This window comes from Panthera uncia, chromosome F1 (assembly GCF_023721935.1).
Source record: "Panthera uncia isolate 11264 chromosome F1, Puncia_PCG_1.0, whole genome shotgun sequence".
Classification (NCBI taxonomy): domain Eukaryota; kingdom Metazoa; phylum Chordata; class Mammalia; order Carnivora; family Felidae; genus Panthera; species Panthera uncia.
Genome location: NC_064813.1, coordinates 22,484,134 through 22,509,291, shown reverse-complemented (window position 1 = coordinate 22,509,291; position 25,158 = coordinate 22,484,134). Strand labels below are relative to the sequence as shown.

Sequence of the window (25,158 nt, the reverse complement as noted above, 5' to 3'; positions counted from 1 at the left end):
TTTTTTTTTTTTTTTTTTTTTTTTTTTTTTTTTTTTTACATCTTTAACTTTTTTAGATTCCACATATAAGTGGTATTCATCTAGTACTCATCTTTGACTTATGTTGCTCAGCATAATGGGCTCAAGATCCATCCATGTTGTTGCCAATATTGTTGCCATCTTCCTTTCTCATGTACAGTTTAACTTATTTAACACGTCTCTTGTTTACAGGACCAAATTTGTGTTGTGGCCTTATTAAATATAAAGATTCATACACTGGTGTCTCCTTGTTTTTCTTTATTTTCACCTAGTTAATTTACTGTGTATCTTATGCATCACTCTACGAAAGACTCAACAAATCCTTTTTTGGAACCAAGTGGGATACAAATAAATGACTAATATTATAGAGACAAAATCCTCTGTGATCTCATACTCTTCCAAAGGCAACTCTGGAGTTGCAGAAATCTCCTTCAGGGACTCTTTCTGTTACCTACTTCAAGTTTAAGACTTGTACGATCTGGAGAAATCACAGAGTGCACACCCAGAATACTAGACAAGGATTCTAGAACTGCATCGCAATCCCAGATCCAGATTTCCCCCCAAACTGTAAGGAATTCTAAAACATGTTGAATGGATAAGTATATGTGACTAGAACTAGAAGCCAAAAATCAAAACCCTACCTTGAAAGTCACATAAAAGTCATACCTGAGTATAACCAACTATTGTGAATTAAAGCAGGTCATTTAAAAATTTTGCTGTTTTAGGAATCTAGTATGTTTTATGTGGTATTAGAACTGACCTCAAGGGTAATTATTACCAATGGTATTTCTAAACTACTCCAAAACCCATACTAGTGGTAAAAACTTTATGTTGAGGCTATCCACATTTTCTCCTTCCCTCAAGAAAAGAGGTACCTTTTAGATGCAGATAAATATAAACAACTTGTGATTGAGCACTGTTTTTTTCCCTTTATGGGAGCTTTTTATATTCAAAACATACTTGAAAAACATACTTTTCACCACCAAACTACCTGTTTGGCATTAATAACAGAATACTGGAAAACTCTAACCCAAAATATTGACACATATTTGCTTAATGCCACTTAGGAATTAGCAGGTTACTTAGGAACTGAGAAGTAATTTCAAGGATTTTACTGCTGAATCCTCAACTAAAATTTTATTTCCTTGAACTAAATAAAACATATGCAGATCCATTTAAAAAAATAGTCACCCTGTGAGGCAAATTCAAATCTGCCAACCTAGTTTTAGTCTAGAACCAAACCAGCAACAAATACAGTCAGCAATACAATGCTACCAGGTTAACTTTCACGATGGTTCTTTGTAGAATAAACGAGAGAAATACGGTGTCAGAGTACCAGTGGGAACAATTTTCTTCCTAACCCAAGTCAGCCACTGGTAATCTTGTCCTAGTTGGCTCATTAGATTCCTGTGTGCTTCTTCATCTTCTTTCAGAAAAAAAAAATCTTACCATCAGCTCTTATTTCAGACATGTCAGGTAACTATTTTCCCACAAATACTTTAAGCTCATCATTACTGGGAAAACAAACAAAAAAACCTGTCCCCAAGACTTTTAGTAAATGAATGAGTACACAAACAACATCTGGATATTAATTCCATGGTGCAAGGATTTCCTGCAAAGTACCTTTAATATGTTTGCATCGGCAGCAAGCATTAGGATGTGCTAATTTTGGCACCATCAGTTATATGTGTAGCACTACACATTCGATAAAGTCACCCCAACCAGTATTTATCCATGTGAATAGAAAAACTGAACAAAAACATAGTTCTGATAAATGCTGAATTCTTAAACCCAATACAGTTTAATTTTCTTCCACAATCGAGGGCTGCTATTTAGGATTGTTTTGTTAATGATAAATAAAGACAGGAATTATTTAGAAAATAAAGTACTTCACCGTTCTTATATATTAAATGTCTTGCTATAGAAAATATACCCTCAAGAAGTCAAAGTATGTGAAATCAGTGTTTCAAATAAAAATCACAGCTATGTTACTGTTCAGCAACTCCATTCAAATAAACATCAGTACTGTATTCTCAAAAAAAAGAAAAACCCTAAAAACCAAAAACAAACAAACAAACAAAAAAAAAAAAAACAAACCAGTAACTGAGGCAAAAGCTTTTAAGTTTGCATTCTGGGTGTACAACAGAAACCCCTCACCCTGCATCCTTTAAGACCGCCAGTCTGCTTCAGTAATTTGAATCTGCCACATCTTCAATATGTAAAGCACTGTGCTGAGAATATAAAAAGTTATAAAAAGGCAATCATAAAAGATTAAATCTTGGTAGGCATGTCAGCTTTCTTTTAATAAAAACAAAAATAGTCATTGTCATCTAGTTAAATAAGTCTCTTTTGTATAGTGTTCCAGTTATTGAAAAAGGGCCCTTAAAAAACCCAACTGCCTCGATCTTAAACCTTACCCTCTTGCCCCATAATACATGTTTGAGGGAAGAGTCATTAATGTGCAAATTGGCAAAACAAATGTGGAGGAGAGGGGACTTCTTGAAATGACATGCCCGATCAAGTCTTGGTTTATTCTTTTACAATATCAACTTCCAAAAAGTAAAATAACCAAAGTAGTCCTAAAAATACACAAAACAGACCTTCATCTTTGCATTCCTTTCCCAATAAACACAAAAAGTATGTACAGCATGTTTAATAATATGCAATATGCAAAAGCTTTGTGTTGCTGTTAGCAACATCTATACCCACCCACCCTCCTTATTCACAAGTGTACCTCTACTAAACACAATTACATCACTAAGCCTGTTAGTTTGTTAAAACTGGAAAATCTTTGTATAGGGGCTCCACTCATTTGACTCAAAGTTATAGACTTCCACCGTATTCAGAAATTCATTGCCATCAAAGCCTCCCACTGCATAAATGGTGTTCCCTACAGTTGTAATTCCAGCGTTGCTCCTTGGTGAAGTCATGTTTCCCATCATCTTCCATTCATTTCTAGTTGGGTCATACATCTCCACACAACTGATGGCATGAGAACCATCAAAGCCACCACCTACAAACAATTTTCCTAAAAGAGAATGAAACAAGGTAAATCTAGAGAAGGAAAAAAACTCCTAAGTCTGTTTTTTGCTAAAATTGGTGGTTCTTAGTAGAAATACCTGCTCATTCTACCAAAAGTCTTTGTTAAATGCCTTCCTAACACGGCAAGTAAACCCATTCATAGATGGAACTCAGGCAATTTACAAAGAGAGGGGCAGCCTCTAACTGAAGCACAATTCTCACAATTGTTTGTGGTAACTGCTACTGCTGCCATTTCACAGATGAAATGAGGCGCAAAGAAGTTGGACAACTTGCCTAAAGAAGCAGCTAGTACGCAGCAAGCCAGAGTAGTTCTGTGCACTGGAGATTCTATACTAGTCCAGTGCCTCAGAATTAAGATTCAAAAAAAAGTTATAGAAAAGCAGTTTTCAGATACTGAACATTTTCTTGAGCTTTCCAATTCTATAAAATTATTTTAGTACAAAAGCTTCTTGGAAACAGACCAAGAGTTATTACATTTTCAAATATATATGCAGAGCAGTTAATTATTTTCAAATATGCAGAGCAGTTAATTATTTTCAGACACATAAAATGTCAGCATTTAAATACTGTGTAGCTTTAAAATTTTTTTTTTAAAAACATTTATTTAGCTTTGAGAGAGAGCGCATGAGTGGGGTCGGGGCAGAAAGAGAAGGAGACACAGAATCTGAAGCAGGCTCCAGGCTCTGAGCTGTCAGCACAGAGCCCGACAAGGAGCTCGAACTCATGAACCGTGAGATCATGACCTGAGCTGAAGTCGGATGCTTAACCGACTGAGCCACCCGGGCGCCCCAATACTGTATAGGTTTAAAAACTTCCATCCTCTTGGGGCCCCTGGGTGGCTCAGGTGGTTAAGCATCCGACTTCAGCTCAGGTCATGAGGTCACGGTTCGTGAGTTCGAGCCCCGCATCGGGCTCTGTGCTGACAGCTCAGAGTCTGGAGCTTCCCCCCCTCTCTCTGCCCCTCCCCTGCTCACACTGTCTGTCTCTCTCTCTCTCTCTCTAAAATACAACAAACATTAAAAAATAAAAACTTCATTATTTTCTCATTTGATTGTCCAAAATCTATCTACAACCACATATTTACAGAAGAATTGACAAGGCTCAGTGTGGGCTGCGGGCTACTTGCCGGCATGTCTACACATCTATACGTTCAGCAGGTGAGCCATAAGCTTAACTAAGATTGCACTTTGTTCCCAAGACAATGCTAATTAAACTCATTATGATAATTATATAATTAAACATGTAAATCAATACAATGAATGTGAAAAGAAAGCTGCATCCATATCAAACTAACTTTGGAAAGATCTGTTTAAAAAAAAAGCCTTAAGTTTTCCTTCCAATTAGGTATGGAGTAGACAGAAGAGACTAGAATCTAGGTGATTTGCACTTATTTTGCTTTGCAAGTCAAATCCATTAAATTCTTGCTCTAAAGGAACAAACTGGAACTCTAAGATGATACATTTTGCATATGGTTTGTGGACTTAGAGAACTTCAGTGAACCCATCAAAAGACTAGTGTGTTAATATATTTATATTAGTACTTCAAGTACCGAGTCTGATTAGAAATGACTTCTAAAAGACAAACCACCAATGCCCACTGCATCAGAAAAAATGTCTGCTCTGACTTCTTATTATACAAGTGTTTAGTTATCACGGACATTCTCTGGGAATATTAGAACAAACTCTTGCCACTCCCTATGCTTCACCTTTCCAAATCTCAACACTCACCATCAAGAACAGCTACACCAGCTCCTCGCCTTGCCACGTTCATGGGTGCAATTAAGGTCCAGGTGTTATTTTCAGGATTGTAACGTTCTACTGTGTTCAGACAATTCCAAGACTCTGCACCTCCAATTATGTACAAAAAACCCCCAAGCTCACAGACTGCAGACTGGTGTCTACCTATAAAATTGAGTCAAACCAAAATTACTTTATCTCCCAAAACTTTAAGTGCGCATACTACACGTAATTGATTTTGAGGTAAAAAAACAAAAAAACTTGAGGGGAAAAAACCCAAATCAACTCACGAATGTTAAGAGGAGCACAGCTTGTCCATGACTTTGTTATAGGATCAAATACATCACAGTTTTTCAGTCCTTTTTGACCATATGGATCAGAGCCACCAACAATGTATAATTTCCCATTCAGAGCGCATACTCCTATATGAGTATAAAATAAGGTTATATATTGATAATTTAATTACCATATTTAAATACTGATTATCTCAGAAGGAAAGTAATTTTACCTGCGTTACAACGGTTAGTTCTCAATTCTGGAACAGGAATCCAGTCATCTATGTTTGGATCATACATCTCTCCACAACTCAGGTCATCTGAATGGCCATTCGATCCACCTACCACATAGAGCTGGCCCTAAGTCAAAAGTACAAGATCAGAATTTCTGCCATTCTGAAGTTATGAGAAACAGCTAAACATGGATTGCTTCTTCCTTACCATGAGTACAGCCATCTGAAATCGAGCTCTCGGTGTTCTCATGGGAGCAAGAAAGGACCAGTGATCTGTACGTGGATCATAGCATTCAACTGTTCGAAGACATTCCTCTCTGTTATAGCCACCTGGTAAAAGAACCATCAAGATTCATGTTTAAGATCTCAAACCAGATGAGGGTTTCTTGTCTAGAATGATTTAGGTAATCTGCACAAAGAGAAAAAGAATTTTTATCCACAAACCTATTAAGGTCCCATTAGGTGATGTTTTAACTCAGGGCTTCTAACAGCCGAACAACATTATCAGTATGAGTAAATTGCTTAGTCTTGGCTTGAAAATTAGGATGGAACAATTTAACGACTTTATAGTTTTTTAAGAATTAGAAACAGACATTTACTTAAAGGATAGGCAATACAATAGTATTTACTTTTGTATTTCTTGGTCTTTTTAGAATGTGGTAAAGTAGAATGCCAAGGAAGAAGGCATATTAAACCCTCCCTTTCCAAAGTTCACATCAAAGCAAGCACAAATGTCCATGCAGGGGCTTAGCCAGTTGAAATTTTCCAGTAAGAAAACACTCATCCTTCTGTTCTTACCTGCTGCTATGAGCTTGCCATTCATCTCTGCTGTCCCCAGACCAGACCGCGCATACTGCATGGGAGACATGGGCTTCTCTATCAGCTCATCTGGTTGCATCTCAAAGCTTAAACTTTTAATTAGTTTTGGAGTACTTGTTGGTGAGCTCTGTGGGCTGTTTCGCCCGTGAAGGAAAATTACACAGAATATACCATCCAGCACAGCCAGGCACAAGTAAGTGTTATCTGTAAGCATAAGAGTTCTATGTTTAAGATGCAATTATTACTACTTTTGTTTGCTGTGTGATCCTGACTTGGATTCCGGATCCCAGACTGGAACGATCTGCTACTGTTTTCCAAATCTAATGGCTTCTGAGTTTTTCCCACAAATAGTCAACTTCAAAGTTATTAAATGGTTCCACTCAACACTCTTCTTTAAAAATAAGTAAGTCAAAGACAATCTGATGAGTGTAATACACTTACTTGAAGTCTTTTCCGAAGCAACGATTTTCCACTCATGCTTAGGGCTTTGTACTGTAGCATTTGGAGAAGAGAGACATCCAGTGGAACTGCTACTTATCGGCTTATGGCCATTCTCACGTGGTGGCTTTTTCTGCAAAATCAAAAGGTAGCTACAGAAACCTAGCCAAAGACCATACCTGGTGTACCTCTGTTCCTGAGCTATTCCACAACACTGAAAAAACACCTAGAATCCTTCACTTATGTATGACATTTAAAGAACCCTAAATTTAACACAAACCAACACTTTCCAGTTGACACAAATTACTAGCATACTTCCATCTCCACTTATAATGAAACAACTACACCTACACAAGGAGCCTGGTCAGGAAAAGCTCAATTTAAGCAATTAAAAAGCAAGTTGTAGATCAAGTATGAGAATACCTCAATGGAAAAAAAAAAAAAAGAGAGAAAAAAAAAACACTTTAATCTACATAAGCTCAAAGTTCACATACTCTTTATATGAAGTATAGAATCATCTTTCAAAAGAGATTATTAATTTAAAATGGTATGAATTATCTGAAAGATTACATTTAGCCCACTGTCTCCAAGAAACTATCAAACCTAATTAAATCATATGTACGGATATCCTTCATACAATGCCAGCAAAAAGTGAACAGACATATCCAGTTCGGTCCCTCTGAAAAGTATTTCTCAGGACAAAAGTGGCAGTTACAAGAAACACTTAAAAGCATATTTCTTCAGGACCACCATATAGGTATTATAGAGTGCTTTTCTAGACAAACCATATCAAAAGACAAAATATGGTAATCAGAAATAAAACAATAATACTAAAAGAACCAAACGTTCACAAAAGTAGTATAGGAACACTAAGAGGGAGAAATAGGCAAAGCTACAAATTTTCAAATGATTACAAAAGAATTACATTGTGTTCTTGTGTAGGAGTTCCCTTTGATGGTTTTCTTATGTTATTAGTCCTTGACACTTTTAAAGTATATGATCATATGGAATTAGAAGAGTCAGAGACATCCTCAGAGGACCTACCAAATGAACAGGTACCACCCCCACTTCAGTACCTGACACCCAAGTGTGCCGATCCACTTCTTTGGATCCCCAGGGCCAGAGCCACATGGGTAGCTAAGATTTATAGTAGAAATTTGTTTCTTATGGAAGCACAAAGCTATGTTAACAACTTAGAGGAAAAAAATTTGGTAGCTACTTAAAGCTGTGAAAAAACTTATCAGAAGTTTGGTGTGGGCCAGTCAACAAGCATGGTTATAGCATATGTTGGCTATTTTGAGAAAAGGCAGAGAATTAATGGTTACCATTCAATTCTATTTTGACATTTATCATATACCTAGGTATAATTAGGCATTTTATTCACCTCATCTCTTTTAATGGAGTAAGGGCAATGCTGCTAATCCATTTTATAGATAACAATACTCAGAAAAGATATGTATTGCCTAAGGCAATACAACTAAAAGAATAGAAATTCTGAGTATAAAGCCACTCTTTTTATACTATGACAGATTTTTGTCCTCTGCTACTAGAAACTCCAAGGTACATAAAACCCCATCCCAACCTGTGGGAAGAAGGGATCCAAAGTATCACAAATTGATGATGCCATCAAAGGAACTCCTATACAAGTACACAATGTAATTCTTTTACAATCATTTGAAAATTTGTAGCTTTGCCTATTTCTCCCTCTGAGTGTTCCTATACTACTTTTGTGAATGTTTGGTTCTTTCAGTATTGTCTTATTTCTATTTTTTATTTTTGTCTGATATGGTTTGTCTAGAAAAGCACTCTATGATACCTATATGGTGGTCCTGAAGAAATATACTTTTAAGTGTTTCTTGTAACTGCCACTTTTGTCCTGAAAAATACTTTTCAGAGGAACTGAATTGGATATATGTCTGCTCATTTTTTGCTGGCATTAAGAGCTTTTATTATAGTAAGAAAACTGTTCTAACGTATGGATTATAATTGAAAAAAATCAATGTGAAAGAGGAAAGCATGATTAACAATGAAGACTCCTAGTGTTTTATAACTAACAAGTCATACAGAGGTGCTGGTTAACGCCTTTATAGTCCTTCTGGAACATTTTCAAATACAATCCCTTCCTCTCCCTTATCTTCACTTTCCTGTATTAACTCCTCCCACACGCTACCCACCGGCCCCACTTTCTTTGCCTCTGGCTCCCCAGGGGGTAATCTCCGGTGGCTATTTCTTTTTCAACCACTCTTACTTCTCAAGCTAAGATATTCTTAACTTTACACTCTTTGGAACTTATACCCACTAAAGGTTACCAAGTGCCCTCCCAAAACCAGTGAAGAGATACCCATAACCATATTTTACATGACCTCCAAAAGAATGATCTGACACAATTTAGTCTTCCTCTGTTCAAACTTTCTCTGCTTATGTTAGCTAGCTTTCTAACACAAGTTGATTCTAATCTTCTCCTTCCTAATGGCTCCTCAACCTCTTTTCCTATTTCTCAAGCCTAATGTGTCCCCTCATTTTATTCATGATCTTTATCCAGGGAACCACCTTCTAATGGGTCACATCAGAATCCTGCTTTCTCAAATTCTTCCTTTTCCTTAATTTTCTTATTCTAAACAATCACTAAGGACTCACTCAACCTTTGAAACTATAAATGCTTAGAGTCCACTTTTCCTCCTTCATGCTCCTGGATCAAGCCCTCATTTTTTTTAACTAAACTACTGCTTGTAGTAATCTATAAATTGGTCTCACAATTGGTCTACCCTCTGTACTTGGCCAGAAAAATAGAAGGGCTTAATGCAATCATTTAGTAAAGAAAAACAAAACGAAACAAACCACAGATCAGCTGGAGTCCCATGACCCAGAGACTGCCACCTGATAGTTAACCACGGGTCTAAAATGATTAATGTACAGATCTTTGCTGTACAGAAATACAGTATTTAACCAATGCCCCTACTGTTGGGACTACTGCTCAGTTTTTCACTATTATTAAAGTTGTGAAATATATCTGTTCAGGGGCCCCTGGGTGGCTCAGTCAGTTAAGCATCCAACTCTTGACTTTGGCTTAGGTCATGATCTCTTGGTCATGACGTCAGGCCCTGTGTGGGGCTCTGTGCTCACAGCACAGAGCCTACTTGAGATTCTCTCTCTCTTAAAATGAACATTTAAAAAAAAAAAGGAAATAGATCTGTTCATGTCACTCTACTTCCTTGTCTACAATTCTTTGAAAATTCCCCACCACCTGTAGGATAAAGTATTAAGCCCTAACCCAGTGGCATTTACCTACTTTCCCAATCTTGTGACCTCGCACGGGTATTTTTTCCTATCTGACACACTCTTATCTGCTTTGCAAGCTCTTCTAAATCCTAAGACTGTTCAAATGTTGCCTCTTCTGTAAATTCTTTAGTTTCTCTCCTCTTGGCTCCTCTATCCCCTCCCCTTTATGCCTTTTGTAGATCCCTCTTAGAAGACTGTACGGTTTTCATCTACTGCTATAGATGGTTCTGCAACCAGAAACTGTCTCTTACATATTTCTGTGTCCTAACATCATGGTCTGCCATTTTACTCAACGGCTGCTTACTGAAAAAGTAACAAAAAACAAAACAAAACAAAACAAAGTATCTTTAGAGTATGAGGGAAAATATCCTAAATGTTCAAAATGCAAACTATGGACAAAGTTCTCAACTAATTTAAACCCAAACACTTTTTGTAAAACATAAAAATACTTGGCCACTACTACCACAGAATACCTGACAACTGCCATTCAGGTCACTTCTGAGTCTCATTTACCTTCTAACTGGTAAAGAAAACACCCCTTAAAACTGGGTTAACTCTGCCTACTTTATAGTTTATTCCTCACAAATACAACGTTGAAGCTAAAGGTCAAACAAAAAGAATGCATACTGTATGACCATTTATATACATTTCAAAGGCAAACTAAGCTATTGTTTCCGAAGTTAGAATAATGGTTTCCTTTAGGGCTGTGTAAGGACATGACTGGGAAGAGGCAAGGGAAGGCTTCCCGGGCCACAGAAATCTCTTCTGGACTCAAGTAGTGTTTAAACTAGTGAGTTCACTATTTGACACTTATGATGTGTGTCCTTTTCTCTAAATTTTTGTCTAGAAACTAAAAAATCTTTATGCCTGACATTTTTTTTTTTTTTAAATTGGGTCTAACAACACCCATTCCCTGTTGCAAACAATTTTTTGTAATCTAACAAAAAAAAAAAAACCAATTTCTACATTGCTTCATCTTATTGGCCTTGTTTTCTTACTACCTGTAAATCCTATTTCATTGAGAAAAAATCTAAATGTGGTTTCCTAATTTGCTGAATTTTTTTTTATGTGGAGAAACAGTAGTAAATCTAAGAAAGATATGCTTGTTTTGTCCTGAAAATGTTTCTGTTCGGATATACCAATGAAATTCTTCCACTTTCCTTTCTTAAAGGAAAATTTCAGTCTACTAGAAAATGCTCTAATCACATTTTAACCTGAGGTTACCTCAGATGTGCAATGTGTACCTGCACAAACTGAATGTGGTCATCATCACTGCCAAACACCTCAGCCTGTCCATCTAGTAGGTTCCCATCAAGCAGCTTGTGATCAGCTGAGTAGTACAAGGTTTGAACCTGCAAAACAGCAACAGAACACCCATGTGGCTACCGTCTCCATGGCTACTCCACTAGTATGCAGATCACACAAACGCCTCAAGGTAACCTCCAGTGTGCTTCTTGAACTTCTTGACATCTTGCTCTGGCAGGATCCCGAAGTAAAGAAAATACATGTCATGGTTGTAAAAATTTTAAAAACAAAAATAAAATACAGAATCTTCTAACACTGGCCGAAGAGTCCTTGGCTTGATTGGCTTGAAAGAAATCTTCATTTTTCCATAGCTTCTATTATATAGCATTAAAAAAAAAAGGCACTAATACAATATATGGGCTCTTAAAGCATATACATATTTACAGTAAAATATGGACTATGGTTTACACCTTTGAAGTGCTCTGATTGCATTAACATATTTGTCCTGTAGGCAATGTCAAGAAAAACAGATAAAAAGCAAATGCAAAACTCAAAACAAGCTGTAGAGACACCTCCCTCAGCAGATGCAAACACATGGTCAATGCACCTGATCTTCAAGTGGGAAATGATGTAAAATGTAAAAATCACCTGTTAGCCTTTTTAGAAGATAATGCTAACAGTATGTTTCAAGACCTAACAGATCTGGAAAGCCTTTCGTGGAATGACAAATTCAAAGTCACTCCACTGCTCCATCTGCATGTGTTTAACTCCCACCATTTCTCCATCAAGTTTGTCTTGTGGTATTTTTCAAAAGTTAAGTGAATGACTGTACGTATGAACAACACCATTGAAAAAACACAAAGCTTTAAAGATAAGAATCCTGTAAAGGAGTAAACACCATTAAATCATCATCGTTCTCTGCCCACAGCGGATTTTTCTTAGGAGAACTGGGGCAGGACTGCTGCTTCTTTACGTGTCAATACACTTGAGGTTTCTTCTTGTTTCTTCAGTCTTGGGTATCCTAGTTTTGTTAATAAACCTATGGGGAGATAAATCAATGGGGAGGAACAACCATTAGAAGCTTTTACCTACTTATCAAATTTAAAGCAAAAACCTGTGAAGAAAAATTAAGAATCTACAGAAAATTTCAGTACCACCTCCCATTTCTAAAGCAAATTACATGCTACTTTAAAGGAAGTTAACAGCACATAATAAGCAAAGAAATAAAAAAGAAAAGCAGAAGACCAAACTGAACAGTTCATTCAGCTCACCTGGACACCCCCCCTGTTTCTCAGCTTAGGGGTACCTATAGCAAAATTTAAATTCTTTAGGGTCATGGTTATAAAATAAAAGTGAAAGGGAATCCTTCATTGTTATAGCAAAATAATTTTTAAGAATTGTTGCATCCCATTTACTTTAAAACTAACCTCTTCCATCAGCTCTTCCAGACTGTCTCCATTCTCCCAGATGCTACGCTGCACCCAGTTGATTACCTTTGTATACAATTTGCCATTGCTGGGCAAGCAAACATTATCTTCAAGCATTACCTCCAACTAGAGTTAGGAAAAAACAATGACACTTAGATCAGTGTTGAGTCTCTTAATTCTCAGCTTAATGTGCAATTTCCTAATAAAATGGTCACAGATGCCCAATCTCATCCCATACATTTATTCTCATTTGTAAGAAAACTCTAAAAACAAACCAGTAGGCAGCAAACTGTTACACTGCTAAAAAATAACAGTATCATTTCAATGTACTTTCTCACAACCATGCTTGAAACATGGACAAAGATTCAGCAACTGTAAGTAGTGTATACATACATATATATCTTTATAGATTTTACCCCTTACCTTTAGCCGTGGAAGTTTAAGAAACTCTTCCTCTTCTGAAATTTGTAACAGATGCTCCTGAATATAGGCATCAACTTTATTCAACAAACGGGTGTCTCCCATACAACTTGCAAAATTTCGGTAAGAGATGCAGCTGGTAACATCCATTCTAGATAGCAAATAATCACCACAAACCTGGGAAAAGAAATACACAAGTGACAACACTTACATATATTTTATTTAATGAATATTTAATACTCAATATGTAAGCATTCTGTGAAGATACAAAGATGAATCAAACACCACTGCCTTAACAGAACAACGTTAACTCTGGGAAGAATAGATGTATGCAAACAATAAACATCAAAGAATGCCGTACAAATGTCTAAGTTGTTTACGGAAAGATGCAACAAACTGAAATGCCATATTAACGCATATGCAATGTGCAGATAAGTATTTCCAATTAGAATAATTAGATAAGACTTTATCATGAAGACCGTATCTGAACTGGGATCTACACAAGAGATGATGTTCAATGCAGATAGAAGTAGGGAAGAAGCTGGGACCAATTTAGTTTGGCTGGAGCAAAAGACAAGTAGGAAAACAATTTTGGAAACACAGCAACTACATTAGGGAAAATGTGCAATGCTAACTTGAGGGGTATGTGCTATAAACCACAGAAGGATTTTAAGCAAAGGAGTGACATTACAAAAGGGGCCAGGAAACTTCCTCTTACAGGGCTTAGGCTTTTGGGCCATAATGTCTTTGTCACAACTACTAAACTCTGTCACTGCAGGTGGAAGCAGCCAGAGACCCTATGTAAATAAAAGCTGTGTTCCAATAAAACTTTATAACAAGCAGTTGGCCTGAGGCTTTGCAGTTTACTGACCCCCAAATTAGAGAATTAAATGCTTTTTATCCTATGAATTATTAGGCAGTTTTCAATGGTGTTACATTCTAGAAGGAGTACTTTTACAGAGGAACTTCCAAGTGTAGAACAGTGAGCTGAGAATGTAAGTTGTGTGATTAATTCTTGAGAAAAACAAGAATATTTTACATGTTTATTTTTTTGAGAGAGAAGGGGGGGCGGGGAGGGAAGGAGGGTGGGAGGAGGAGGAGGAGAGAGGGGGAGAGAGAGAGAAAGAAAGAAAGAGAAAGAGAGAGAGAGAGAGAGAGAGAGAGAGAGAAAGAGAAAGAGAGAGAGAGAATTCCAAGCAGGCTCCAAGCCCAGTGCGGAGCATGACGGGGTGGAGCATGACAGGGGGTCTGATCTCACCGCGAGATCATGACCTGAGCTAAAATCAAGTCTGATGCTTAAATGAGCCACCCAGGCGCCCCAAGAATATTGTAAACCCTGCTACCAGTGACCAACACAGCCACCCAGCTAGTGAAGACTACTGGAAAAGCAAGAGTTTAGTTCAAATTATCTAAGAGGAAGTTATGACCTTGCTACATTACTACAGCTAACTGGTTAAAATCACATTCAGTTGTCTAGGGGGAAGAGGGGCCACTTTCAAGTTCTTGAGACTAACAAATGTCTTATGACAAATTATGCATCTTAACTATGTAAAAGCAGACTTGCTAGTAACAGCCCTCCTTATATGTTACTTCTGGTACTCTACCTGCTTTACTCGGTCCATCTTCAGCTTTTTTGCTGCAGAATAAACATCTTTCACTAATTCCTTATCGGCTTTCAACCTGTTAAAGAAAAGTTCTTTATCACTTGGATACCAAGGCCTTAAAACACAGATTCTACTTAATCCAAATAAATCAAGGCTTGGAATTTCCTGGTGACATCCCCTAATTATACACTTTATAAAGTACTTACTGAGCAGTGTAGGCATAATTCAGTAAGACTTCAACAGCTTCTGGATTGAGATCATCAAATTTAACATGAGAAATTCCATGAGGATCACTATCACTATTAAAGATTTCAAATAAGTAGGGACTGCAGCAAGCCAGAACTGCTCTGTGTGCTAACATCTCATGGCCACAGACCTGAAATTGTAAGGAATTACAATTAGAAGTACTGTGGACTATTTATTTCTCTAGCTAATTACCACATCAGGTCCTTTATCTAATATTTATAGGTAAATCATTGTTTTTTCAAGTTATTTCATCAAATGCCTACCATGAAAAAGAAAATAAGCGTATCCAAGAACGTACTGCTTTTAGAAATAAAATATTAATTTTGTAGGTTTCCAAATTAAGTTTTAAATACCTGAAGTCGAACATCACAGAACTGGCCACTTTTCCTCAGGGCATTTAATTTGGCAACAGAAGACTCAATAAAGTTTTCGTCTTCAAACATTAAATATCCATTGGGAATCATTTTTCCTTACAAATTTGGCTAAAGAGCACAAAAAAGCCAAGTTATTTTACTAGTGAACAATGATTTTTATAATTATACCTTAAAGAGTAATACAGTATCTTTATTTTCAAATTCCATCCTATCAACAACACAAAAATTTTATTACACAAAAACACTGCTGAAAACACTGGCACTGAATGTCCAAGTCTTTGTACAGCTATATTTTGGTCCTCAGTCTTTTTAAGGATTCATACAGCAGTGACTAGCTCAACACTTTTGCCCAGGTTTCCCTGAACATTCATTGGGAAGGGAAAGAAATGTAAGCCCACCCTGCCCAAACCCATACAATGAGCAATTTAAGAAGCCTGGAAGGATGTAATGTGGTCATCACTTCCAGGTTTCCTTGATTTGGGGTGCTGTCATTCCTTTACTCCCAAATGAGAGAAATGGATAAATAAGGCAAACTTAAATCTGTCCCCTTTGCAAGTTTCAGATATTCCAAATCACTTATCTCCTAGGAATACATGCTAGACACTTAATGTTCTTTTAAAAAATGTCCATTTCACCTTGTGAACTAATGCCTATACAAAGCCATCATTAAAAAGCAGTAATAGATTTTCGTTTGCCCTGATTTAAATTCAAAAGTTTACAAAAAGAAAAAAATAGAATTTTTTTTTTTTCTACAAATGATCACTGACTTCCCCTTTAAAAAAATTATGAGGGGCGCCTGGGTGGCGCAGTCGGTTAAGCGTCCGACTTCAGCCAGGTCACGATCTCACGGTCCGTGAGTTCGAGCCCCGCGTCAGGCTCTGGGCTGATGGCTCGGAGCCTGGAGCCTGTTTCCGATTCTGTGTCTCCCTCTCTCTCTGCCCCTCCCCCGTTCATGCTCTGTCTCTCTCTGTCCCAAAAATAAATAAAAAAACGTTGAAAAAAAAAAATTTATAAAAAAAAAAAATTATGAAAAGGCTATTAGTGTACTGGCATAGTCTTCTGAAAAACAATGTGTCTTAATGTTTCATTGGGCATGAATATTCACTTACCTACTGAACTGGTGAGAAATGTATTTCTGAGATGTCTTAAATAATCCAAGGACAAAGGAGTGTTAAAACTCAGCACTTCCTCAAGGTATGAAGACGGGTGGTTGAAGTGAAGGCAGAGGTGTCTTAAGCTCTAATGGTGATTCCAAAACTATCAGGCTTGAAATGATGTAATCAAGTCCTTAAAAGCTATAGACATGAATTTCTTCTGTGATAATCATGCATCATAATCTGCAATAATGACAAATTTTAGATACTCAGAATGATCAAAGACTGTCACTGATCTAAGTGGATTGTATCATACAAAGTCCTTATCTGAAAGAAATGTACATGGCTCTAACACAGAAAATAACCAAGACAAATGCAATTATACCTAAACATTTTTCACTTAACCTGCAACTATTCAGGTGATCAAAAAACAAAACACCCTTCCCTGGAAGACAGAAGCTAACAACGTGTATCAATTAAGTGAGATATGTAAGCACAAGATTAGAGAACAAATATAAATATTGGTTAAACCTAATATTCTTTACTATTAGATTCCTGTCCATTTTTACCAGCCAGCAAGCAACCTATGGGCATCATTCCCCAGACGTGTATACAATGCTCCAGTCAAACCAGATATACTATTTCCCAAAATGTGGTCTGCTCTTCCCAGTCTCTGTACCTTTGTTCAAGTTGTTCTGTTCTTGGAATACCCTTAACCCAACCTCTGCTAGATAAAATCTTACCTCCATAGAGCCCTTCCCAATCCCCCCAGTGGAGAGAAGTTTCTCCCTATCTTCCACATACTAAACCTTCTCTTGTGTGATCTTCCAGCTGATCTGCTCTGGTTTTGGCTTCTGTGGACTTCCTTATCTTCCTTGATTTAAGGTCCTGGCAGGCAGAGCCTCTGTCTTGCTCATCTTTGTATCCATCCCATCTCCCCACTACCAAAACTAGCCTAGAAACATTATAAATATAAAGATGAGCACTTTGTTGAAGTGAACTAAATAAACAAAAGGGAAAATACTGATATCTGTTCTCTATTTGGCCCTTTTTCTCGTTTACAGTAATAAACTCCCACTAGAATAGTTCTGGTCCAGGGGCGCCTGGGTGGCGCAGTCGGTTAAGCGTCCGACTTCAGCCAGGTCACGATCTCGCGGTCCATGAGTTCGAGCCCCGCGTCAGGCTCTGGGCTGATGGCTCGGAGCCTGGAGCCTGTTTCCGATTCTGTGTCTCCCTCTCTCTCTGCCCCTCCCCCGTTCATGCTCTGTCTCTCTCTGTCCCAAAAATAAATAAAAAACGTTGAAAAAAAAAAAAAAAAAAAGAATAGTTCTGGTCCAAACCAAATCTGCAAAGTAATCATATTCAGTTCTCCTACCTCATTTTCAAGTCATCAACTACAAGTGTCAAATTCAGATGGTTCTTATTTTTTAATCACCTGAACTGCTATGTCACCACTGTCTAATTCAGGAAACTAGAACTAAGTAAATTATTTGAAAGGCATGCATACTTTTTAAAACGGACATCTTAAAATTACCTGGATTTTCCTTATGCATCAATCATACACAGAATTCTAAATCTAACAATTGTATTTGGGTGAATGAGTAATCACTTAACCCAGAATCCACTGAAGGCTGGTCCAACTCTAAGTGAACAAACTGTCGTGTTAAGTTCAACACATGCACAATCTGTAATGGGTCTGACCCATATGTCCTAACTGGTTTCTCCATAACTTAGGTTCTATTTCAAAGAAACCTGAGTAATTCTGACTCAGGTTGGGATTGTTGTCAATGCTTACCCCTGCAATGAAACTGTATCATACCATTATGTAATATTGGTTTCCTCTGCTCTACAGTTGCACCTACATTAGTTTGTTCAGCTTTTAAGAAATCAGTTCTAATAAATGATTCCCAATTACCACACAATTCCATGTACACAGAGAAAACACACTATCCTAAGGAAACCTTCAAACATTTTCAGCCAAGACCCAACTCAAATTAAGAAGATCTTTATATATATGGTATATACTGGGTAGCCAATCCACAGACATAGTTGGTAACGCCTCACTTCAGTTCCCTAAGTTGCCTTTAAAAAAAGAAGGGGAAATGGGATGAGGAGGAAAGAGGGAGCTTCCATGCAAATTATGGCAATATATTTAAAATGTGCTTTCTGAAAAACCATAAACATTGTGATACAGAGATTTAGAAACATTTTAAACGCTGACCAGTTTTATTCATTATTCAGTGTTTATCTGTAAAGTAGTCTTGATCTAACCAAGAATAAAAATGGCATCTATTTATGTTTGATAATTTGGAAGTTCTACCTTAAATTTTGAGGGAAAACAAGACATGGTTAAAATCACTTCAGTCCATTGGGAGCAAACACTGGAGAACTTCTAGAGCAACTCTTGGCATACACATTTGTACAGTATTATTAGTTCTGCAACAGAGTGAGTTCTACATTTAGTATTTGATGACCTAGTATATCAAGATCTTAGTATGATCCTTATCTCTTTAATGATCAATACAACCCTATTTGATTTTAAGAGCTAGCCCAAGATCACGTGACATTTAAGTTAATGCAGCAAACTTATTTTACTCAATTACTGTCCTCACATACTGTAGGCCCCTACTCTCACCTACCCCTAAGCTGGAGGAGGTCTTATCAACTCCTGCCTACAAACCATGTCTTTGAGTGTTCACATTCACTCTCACTAAAGTAAGCATTGGGCAAATTGAGTTTCAAACTATTCTAAAAAATGTACAGAAGATCTCAGTTTGGTCTATGAAACTCAAGCTCAGTAACTGGTGGAATAAAAATGTGAGCAGATTTTTTTTCTTTAAAAAGCCTAACAAAAGCCCCACCATCCTAGAGTTATATAAAAGAATAAAACTTAAAATCTTCTTTGGTATTTAAAGAATACGAAAATACTAATTCAAAGGAATATATGAACCCCTATGTTTATTGCAGCATTATTTACAACAGCCAAACTACGGAAGCAGCCTAAGTGTCCACTGATAGATGAATGGATAAAGAGGATGTGGGGTACACGTAAACACATACACATACAAAATGGGGTATTACTCAGCCATAAAAAAGAATGAAATCTTAACATCTGCAACAACATGGACAGATCTAGAGAGTATAATGCTAACCAAAATACACCAGAGAAAGACAAATACATGATTTCACTCATATGTGGAATTTAAAAAACAAATGAACAAAAGAAAAAAAAAAAAAAGGAGACAAACCAAAAAATAGACTCTTAACTATAGAGAACAAACAGATGGTTACCAGAGAGAAGGTGGGTACAGGTGAAAAAGTGAAGCGGATTAAGGGTACACTTATCTTAATAGCACTGAGCAAAATATGGATCTACTGAATCACTATATTGCACACCTGAAACTAATGTAACACAACTATACTGGAATTAAAATTAAAAAAATTTTTCTTTGGTATTTAAAATATACATTCCATTAATCCACTTTTAAAATTAAAACTAGGTCAAATACAATATATTCTGGTAAATACACTTCAGTTCCTTAGTATGGCCAGTGCAAGAAAAGGGAAACAGAAGACTCATAAATGAGTAATTAAACTGCTTTAGTAACCACCAGAAGCCCACATGTTATGTTACCACAGACCCCAAAAGATTAACTTAACTGAAATACAGTTCAACAGGTCTTACCCAAGAGTTGTAAGAAAGGTAGGCACAATGTGGCCTCCCCTCCAAATTCTTTTCGGGCCTTCAGTAAGTGGAAGATAAAATGTTATCACCAAACTTCCAAAGCACCCTTAAAAGCTCAAGGAAAATTACAAATATTTAAGTTTCAAGGCAATCTTTTGAGGGCAGCCCACTCACAAAATAAACTCTATTTTTAAAGGACAGACTTTATAATAATACAAAGTAAATCTCTGTAAGACCAGAAGTTACAAATTCCCAGTGTCACCTCTGAAACTACTGTTTCATCATCTATATCAAAACTCACCAAACTCACTCACTCACTCCATCCTCATTGTTCTGAACTCTTATACATCCCACAAACATTTATGGCACCAAACATATGGCAGGCACAATATGGAATGGGATGCTCATAATACCAATGGAGTTAATGCCATTCTTCAGCCCCGAATACTTCACAGACCAACCAAAAAAGACAGGTAAATCAAGCAGTGAAAATAGCTCAAACAAAAGAGGAAAGGGGTATGACAGCATACATATTCCAGAAACTGCAGCTATTAGCATGCATATGGTAAATAGAGAGGAAGAAAGAAAGATCAATGCTAAGGGTTAAATGATGCTGGAGAATAGAAAAGGATTATAGCAAGAACATTCTAGCAGAAATGTGGGGGATGTTCTGGAGGAACAGGTAAAATATGGAAGCAGGGACATTAAGATATTATATACCCCTGCTTATCCTAAGGCAGTAAGGATATTTTAGCTTGGATATGTGTGGTATCCTTATCAAAATTAGTACCAAAATTAGAATTCCAAAAAACCTAACGGTTATCTTTAGTTTGCTGCATGCTCAAAGTTAGGAAGGAAGAATAAGAGGAATTTGCTTTTTATGCTAAGGTACCTGTTGGGTATCCAGGTTGATACCAAAAGTGTAAGAATACTGATCTGATAGGTGGAAAAATACAGATAGGTTTAGAAATCATTTACAAGGTGGTGATTCAAGCTTGCAAGCGAAGATGAGCATGTATTTTCTGTGCTTCTAACAAAAACCCAGAGATCACTTCCTTGTTCATAATTCCTCCATTCACACTCTCTAGCACAGTAGGTGGGAGGATCTTTTCAGCCTCTAAGAGATCCTTCAAGGAGGTTCAAAATCATATTGTTGAAAAGTCAATGAAATGATTTTTAGGGGTACTTCATCTTAGTATTCAGTGATTAAGACATTTCCTCAATAAGAGAACATTTTACATTAAAAAACCACACTTGTAAAATGACATCAATTGCCATCTAAACTGTTATCTCAAGCAAGAAAAACAAAACCCCACTCCAAAGTAGCCAAAAAGACACTAATTTAGGAGTGCCTGGGTAGCTCAGTCTCCAACTGGATCTCAGCTCAAGTCTTGATCTCAAGGTCGTGAGTTCAAGCCCAGTGTTGGGCTCCATGCTGGGTATGAAGCCTACTTTAAAACAAAAACAAAAAGTAAAGAAAAGGGGGGCGGGGGGGGGGGGGGCAAAAAAGACGACAATAAAACTAAAACCAAAACCTGGGATCCTCTGTTTTGGGGGGTAAAGTTAGAAAAACAGAACTACAAATTAAGATGAATTAAAAAATTACTACCTATTAATTACAGAGATTTAATTGGAAAAACAGAGGAAAATCATTCTGGTTCTCTTTTAGGTCAATGGTTTTAGTCTGGTTTTACCACCAGCTACCAAATTATAGACACTTGAGAAGTAGCCTGCCAGATGGCATTAAATGATACTATTGTTAATCCAATTCTAAATAGTCAGTGTTCGCCTCATCGCCAGATATGCAAATGCAACTACTCTCCTCAGCATCTTTAAGACAGAAGTTACAGCAGGATTATGCCCAATGCTATTCACCAGTATTTTGCTATCCTTAAATCAACTGCTAGTTCTAGAATTATTAAAAGAAAAATATGGCTTCTGATTAGTCTAGTCCATGCCGTACTTGTTCAACTGTTAATAGTACTAAGCTTCCAGAGCTGTTACTTATTACTAGACAGAAGATCACCACAAAGTCCTCAAAGAACAGCTTGATACCACGGTATTCTAATCCCCTCCATCACTGGCAACAGACATTAGGAAACCAGGTCTTCAGGCATCTGATTTCTACTTGCTATAGGTTTTGAAATGTCAGATGTTTCAAACAATAGATTTGTCTACTATGTATTGGGAAAAAAAGTAAATCCATTTCTAAAATATTTGCGTCTAAGTCTTCTTACATTCTCAATCTGATATTGCCTGATACTTTCCTACCATTAAGAACTTATAAACACCCTTTTGCAAGATGCGTATAACGACAGAAAAAGAGCAAACCTCTCCGCCGATTGCTTTGGTAAAAAGGAAAGTGGCGACGGCCCCAGAGTGACTGGAGTGTCCTGCAGCCCCAGGCCTTCCTCCCCGCGCGGCCTGGCGGGCGCCCACTACTCCCAAGGCTGGAAGGCAAGGCGCCCAGCGCTCGCACACCCCCGGCCGGGATTGGCCAGCCAAGCAGTCATTCAGAGCCGACACGTCAGGGCAGCCGCTCCCTCCCTCCTCCCGCCCTCTTCTCCCCGCGCTTGGCAAGAAAAGCGGGCAACGTGGAGCGGGAACAAAGGACCCCGCGGCCCACGGCGATCTTGGACGTGGTGCCACCCCACTCCAGGCCCCAGGCACAGATGCCGCCTTGGACCGGCTCCCGGTCCACATGCGCCGGGTCCTGGGAGGTCTCAGGGAGGAAAGTCGGGACCTCGGTTAGACCCAGACACTAGGAATCGATTCCTGACAGCGGGAATACAGAGATTCCCGCGTCCTCCTTCCGGTAGTCATCCCTGCCCCGTGGCGCCCTGACCCAGGCCCACGAGGCTCCCTCGAGCAAGAACTCCCGCCCTACTTCCTGTGCCCCAGCTCTCTCCGAGGCGGCCGGCACGCGCCTCAGCAGCCGACGCGACCCGGCAACCATGGCAGCTCCAGGAGCGCGGGCCCCGCGCGGCGCCGGCTCCTCGCCCCCAGAAAGCCGCGGCAGCGGCTTGGAGGGTCCTCCCCCGGGACCAGGACGCCGCTCCGCGTCTCGCACCGTCTCCCCCAGCCGCCCGCGCCATCTCTCAGCAAGGACTCCGGTCGCACCCTCTTCCTCTTCCACCGTCTAGGACCTGCGCGTATTACCTGGTTCATCTCTGAAGAGATGGAAAAACTCATGTCTGGTGCTTCGATGGGGAGCAGGAGGAAGCGGGCGGGAATCGGCGCAACGGAAAGCGCCTCGAGGCCGCGGAGGGGGGGAGCGGTCGAGCGGGAAGAGGAGCGGAGGCTGCGAGGAGGGGGCAGGGCCACCGAGGGTTCGTGGGGACTCGCTCACTCGTTCGCTGGCACTGCCGCGCCAAAGCAGCAGGCGGAGAAACTGCCGAGCAGATATGAGCGACCGACCTCCACGCGCGTCCCGGAGACACTACTGCTGCTGCCGCCGCCGCCGCCGCCGCCCGCTCGCGCCGCACCCCCTCTCACGTCACCACGTGCGCCGCCGCCGCCGCCGCCGCCAATGCCTCCAGGCTGCTTCCGGCTCGAACCGTCGGCGAATCACAAGCGAGCACCAGAAAGCTCCGGCTCGCGGCCCCGCCCACCGTTCGCCCCGCCCCGTCCTTCTCCTTCGCCCCCTTGGGTTCGTTCCCTTCCTGCTGGGCTCAAGTAGGTCAAGGCAAGGTGATCCCAGGGAGACAGGCAGTGCTTGGGGCGCGCCTCCTTTTACTTAGCGCGCGGTCGTCTCCTTTCCTCGCCTCGCACCCTCACTTCGCCCTTTCGGACTGTGCCGGAACTGGTTTGCTCCAGCCGCCCTCACCTGTTCTGCCTCCCCCTAGAGGCACGACAGCCGGAGATCGGACGTGGGAGATTAGATTTCTCGACGTCAAATTTACATCTAGGCAACCGCCCTAGACTGGGGCTGGCCACAGTGCACCCGAAAGTCTGTGGTCGGCCGTGGGCCCCTACCTTTGTTGGAGGGTGGTGGTGAGTGAGGAGGGGGCGTGGAGATTGTGAGTGAGAAGAGAGGCACGCTGGGGGAAGAAGGGGTGAGAGGATTCAGTAATAGAAAAAAACCATTGGAGGGGTCAGAGAAGGCCTATTCTATTAGTGTTGCTATAAAAACCTCCGGATTTCTGTTTTGTCCGAGGGCGGCTATCCCTTCGGAGAACAGTCCGTTCTTTGCTGGTCTTGCCCTCTTTTGGAAAAAGAAAATAGCCTGGAGAATCTGCAGTCCCTATCCTAACCTTCTGGGGCCATTTAGACCTCATACCAAACCTAGTTATCCACCCTGCCACTTTGCACCCAAGAGGCAAACCCGTTCCAGGGACACATGAGGTATACTGGGCTCTGACGGCAACTTCATGTGACTGAAGAGCATGCTGGAAAGTTTCCTAGATTAAAGGTGAGGGGATTTACTGAGGTAAAGTTGTTTAGAGTTTGGCAGAGGCTTCCAGGCTAATGTCCTGTTAGTTTATCCTGATTTGGGGAAGGCACGTAAACGGTCTAGATCTAACCTTGTTTGTATTTCACACTCAGCTTAATTTGTAGGCATTTCTAGGAGCCTAGCATCCTTTTAAAAAAAATTTTAATGTTTTTATTTACTTTTGAGACAGAGAGAGACAGAGCATGAGCAGGGTAGGAGCAGAGAGAGAGGGAGACACAGAATCCGAAGCAGGCTCCAGGCTGAGCTGTCAGCACAGAGCCCGACGCGGGGCTCGAACTCACGAACAGTGAGATCATGACCTGAGCGAAGTTGGACGCCAAACCGACTGAGCCACCCAGGCGCGCCAAGAAGCTTACCATTCTTTATCATGAACTATTTATGTTTATGGGAGCCGGAAAAATAAATGTTGGGGCTCTTCAGCTGCAATAGAAGCTTTACAACATTTCATTCTAAAATCTTGAGGCAAGGAGGCTAGTTTCCATTTCTCCCCCCCTATTCAATTGTGGGAAGAAACAGGAACTAAGATATCTATTAAAATGATTCTTATATCTTATGGAAAAAAAGACTGCCATTTGCCACTGGGCTCTTATTTTTGTCTTCTGATAATTAATAACCAACAACAGTGTTCACTTATATTGCAAATGAAACTATCAGAGTACATGACTCCTAAGCTCTTTTAATACCAAGGGCTTCATTCTTTCAGTGAGAGAGTATGAATTGCTTACTTGGGGTAGGCACATGACTGTGTGGCCTGCTGGACACATGGTCCC

The 25,158-nt window shown here is 39.4% G+C and overlaps 1 protein-coding gene and 1 long non-coding RNA gene across 3 annotated transcripts in view; one reads left to right on the top strand and one right to left on the bottom strand.

Annotated features, from left to right (window-relative positions):
• Positions 1-1,115: 1,115 nt before the first annotated feature.
• Positions 1,116-23,386, bottom strand: IVNS1ABP (influenza virus NS1A binding protein). 2 transcript variants are annotated; one of them, XM_049634077.1, is made up of 15 exons: positions 23,095-23,386; positions 16,266-16,493; positions 15,136-15,264; positions 14,743-14,912; positions 14,537-14,612; positions 12,936-13,109; positions 12,513-12,638; positions 11,085-11,192; positions 6,565-6,694; positions 6,103-6,327; positions 5,513-5,634; positions 5,305-5,431; positions 5,087-5,218; positions 4,788-4,961; positions 1,116-3,046 (listed from the first exon to the last, which is right to left on the bottom strand). In XM_049634077.1, the coding sequence occupies exons 3-15, from the start codon at positions 15,244-15,246 to the stop codon at positions 2,793-2,795; spliced, it is 1,929 nt and encodes a 642-aa protein (XP_049490034.1). In that variant the 5' UTR covers positions 15,247-15,264; positions 16,266-16,493; positions 23,095-23,386; the 3' UTR covers positions 1,116-2,792. The 2 variants fall into 2 exon arrangements, with proteins under 2 accessions (XP_049490034.1, XP_049490035.1); XM_049634078.1 differs by having other exon boundaries at positions 15,136-16,493.
• A 66-nt stretch (positions 23,387-23,452) lies between these two features.
• Positions 23,453-25,158, top strand: part of LOC125925224 (uncharacterized) — a 76,481-nt gene continuing 74,775 nt past the window's right edge. Inside the window, exon 1 of the long non-coding RNA XR_007458737.1 lies at positions 23,453-24,346. This is a non-coding gene — a long non-coding RNA (uncharacterized LOC125925224). The remainder of the gene's footprint in view (positions 24,347-25,158) is intronic.

Bases quoted from the DNA above. Each gene is read 5' to 3' on its own strand.
- IVNS1ABP (XM_049634078.1), bottom strand. From the start codon at position 15,246: ATGATTCCCAATGGATATTTAATGTTTGAAGACGAAAACTTTATTGAG. The intron at 6,695-11,084 runs GTACACATTGCA...TTGATTTTGCAG, and splicing joins ACCACATTCAGTTTGTGCAG to AAAAAGCCACCACGTGAGAA. The intron at 5,432-5,512 runs GTAAGGAAGAAG...CTTTTGACTTAG, and splicing joins TTCAGATGGCTGTACTCATG to GGCCAGCTCTATGTGGTAGG.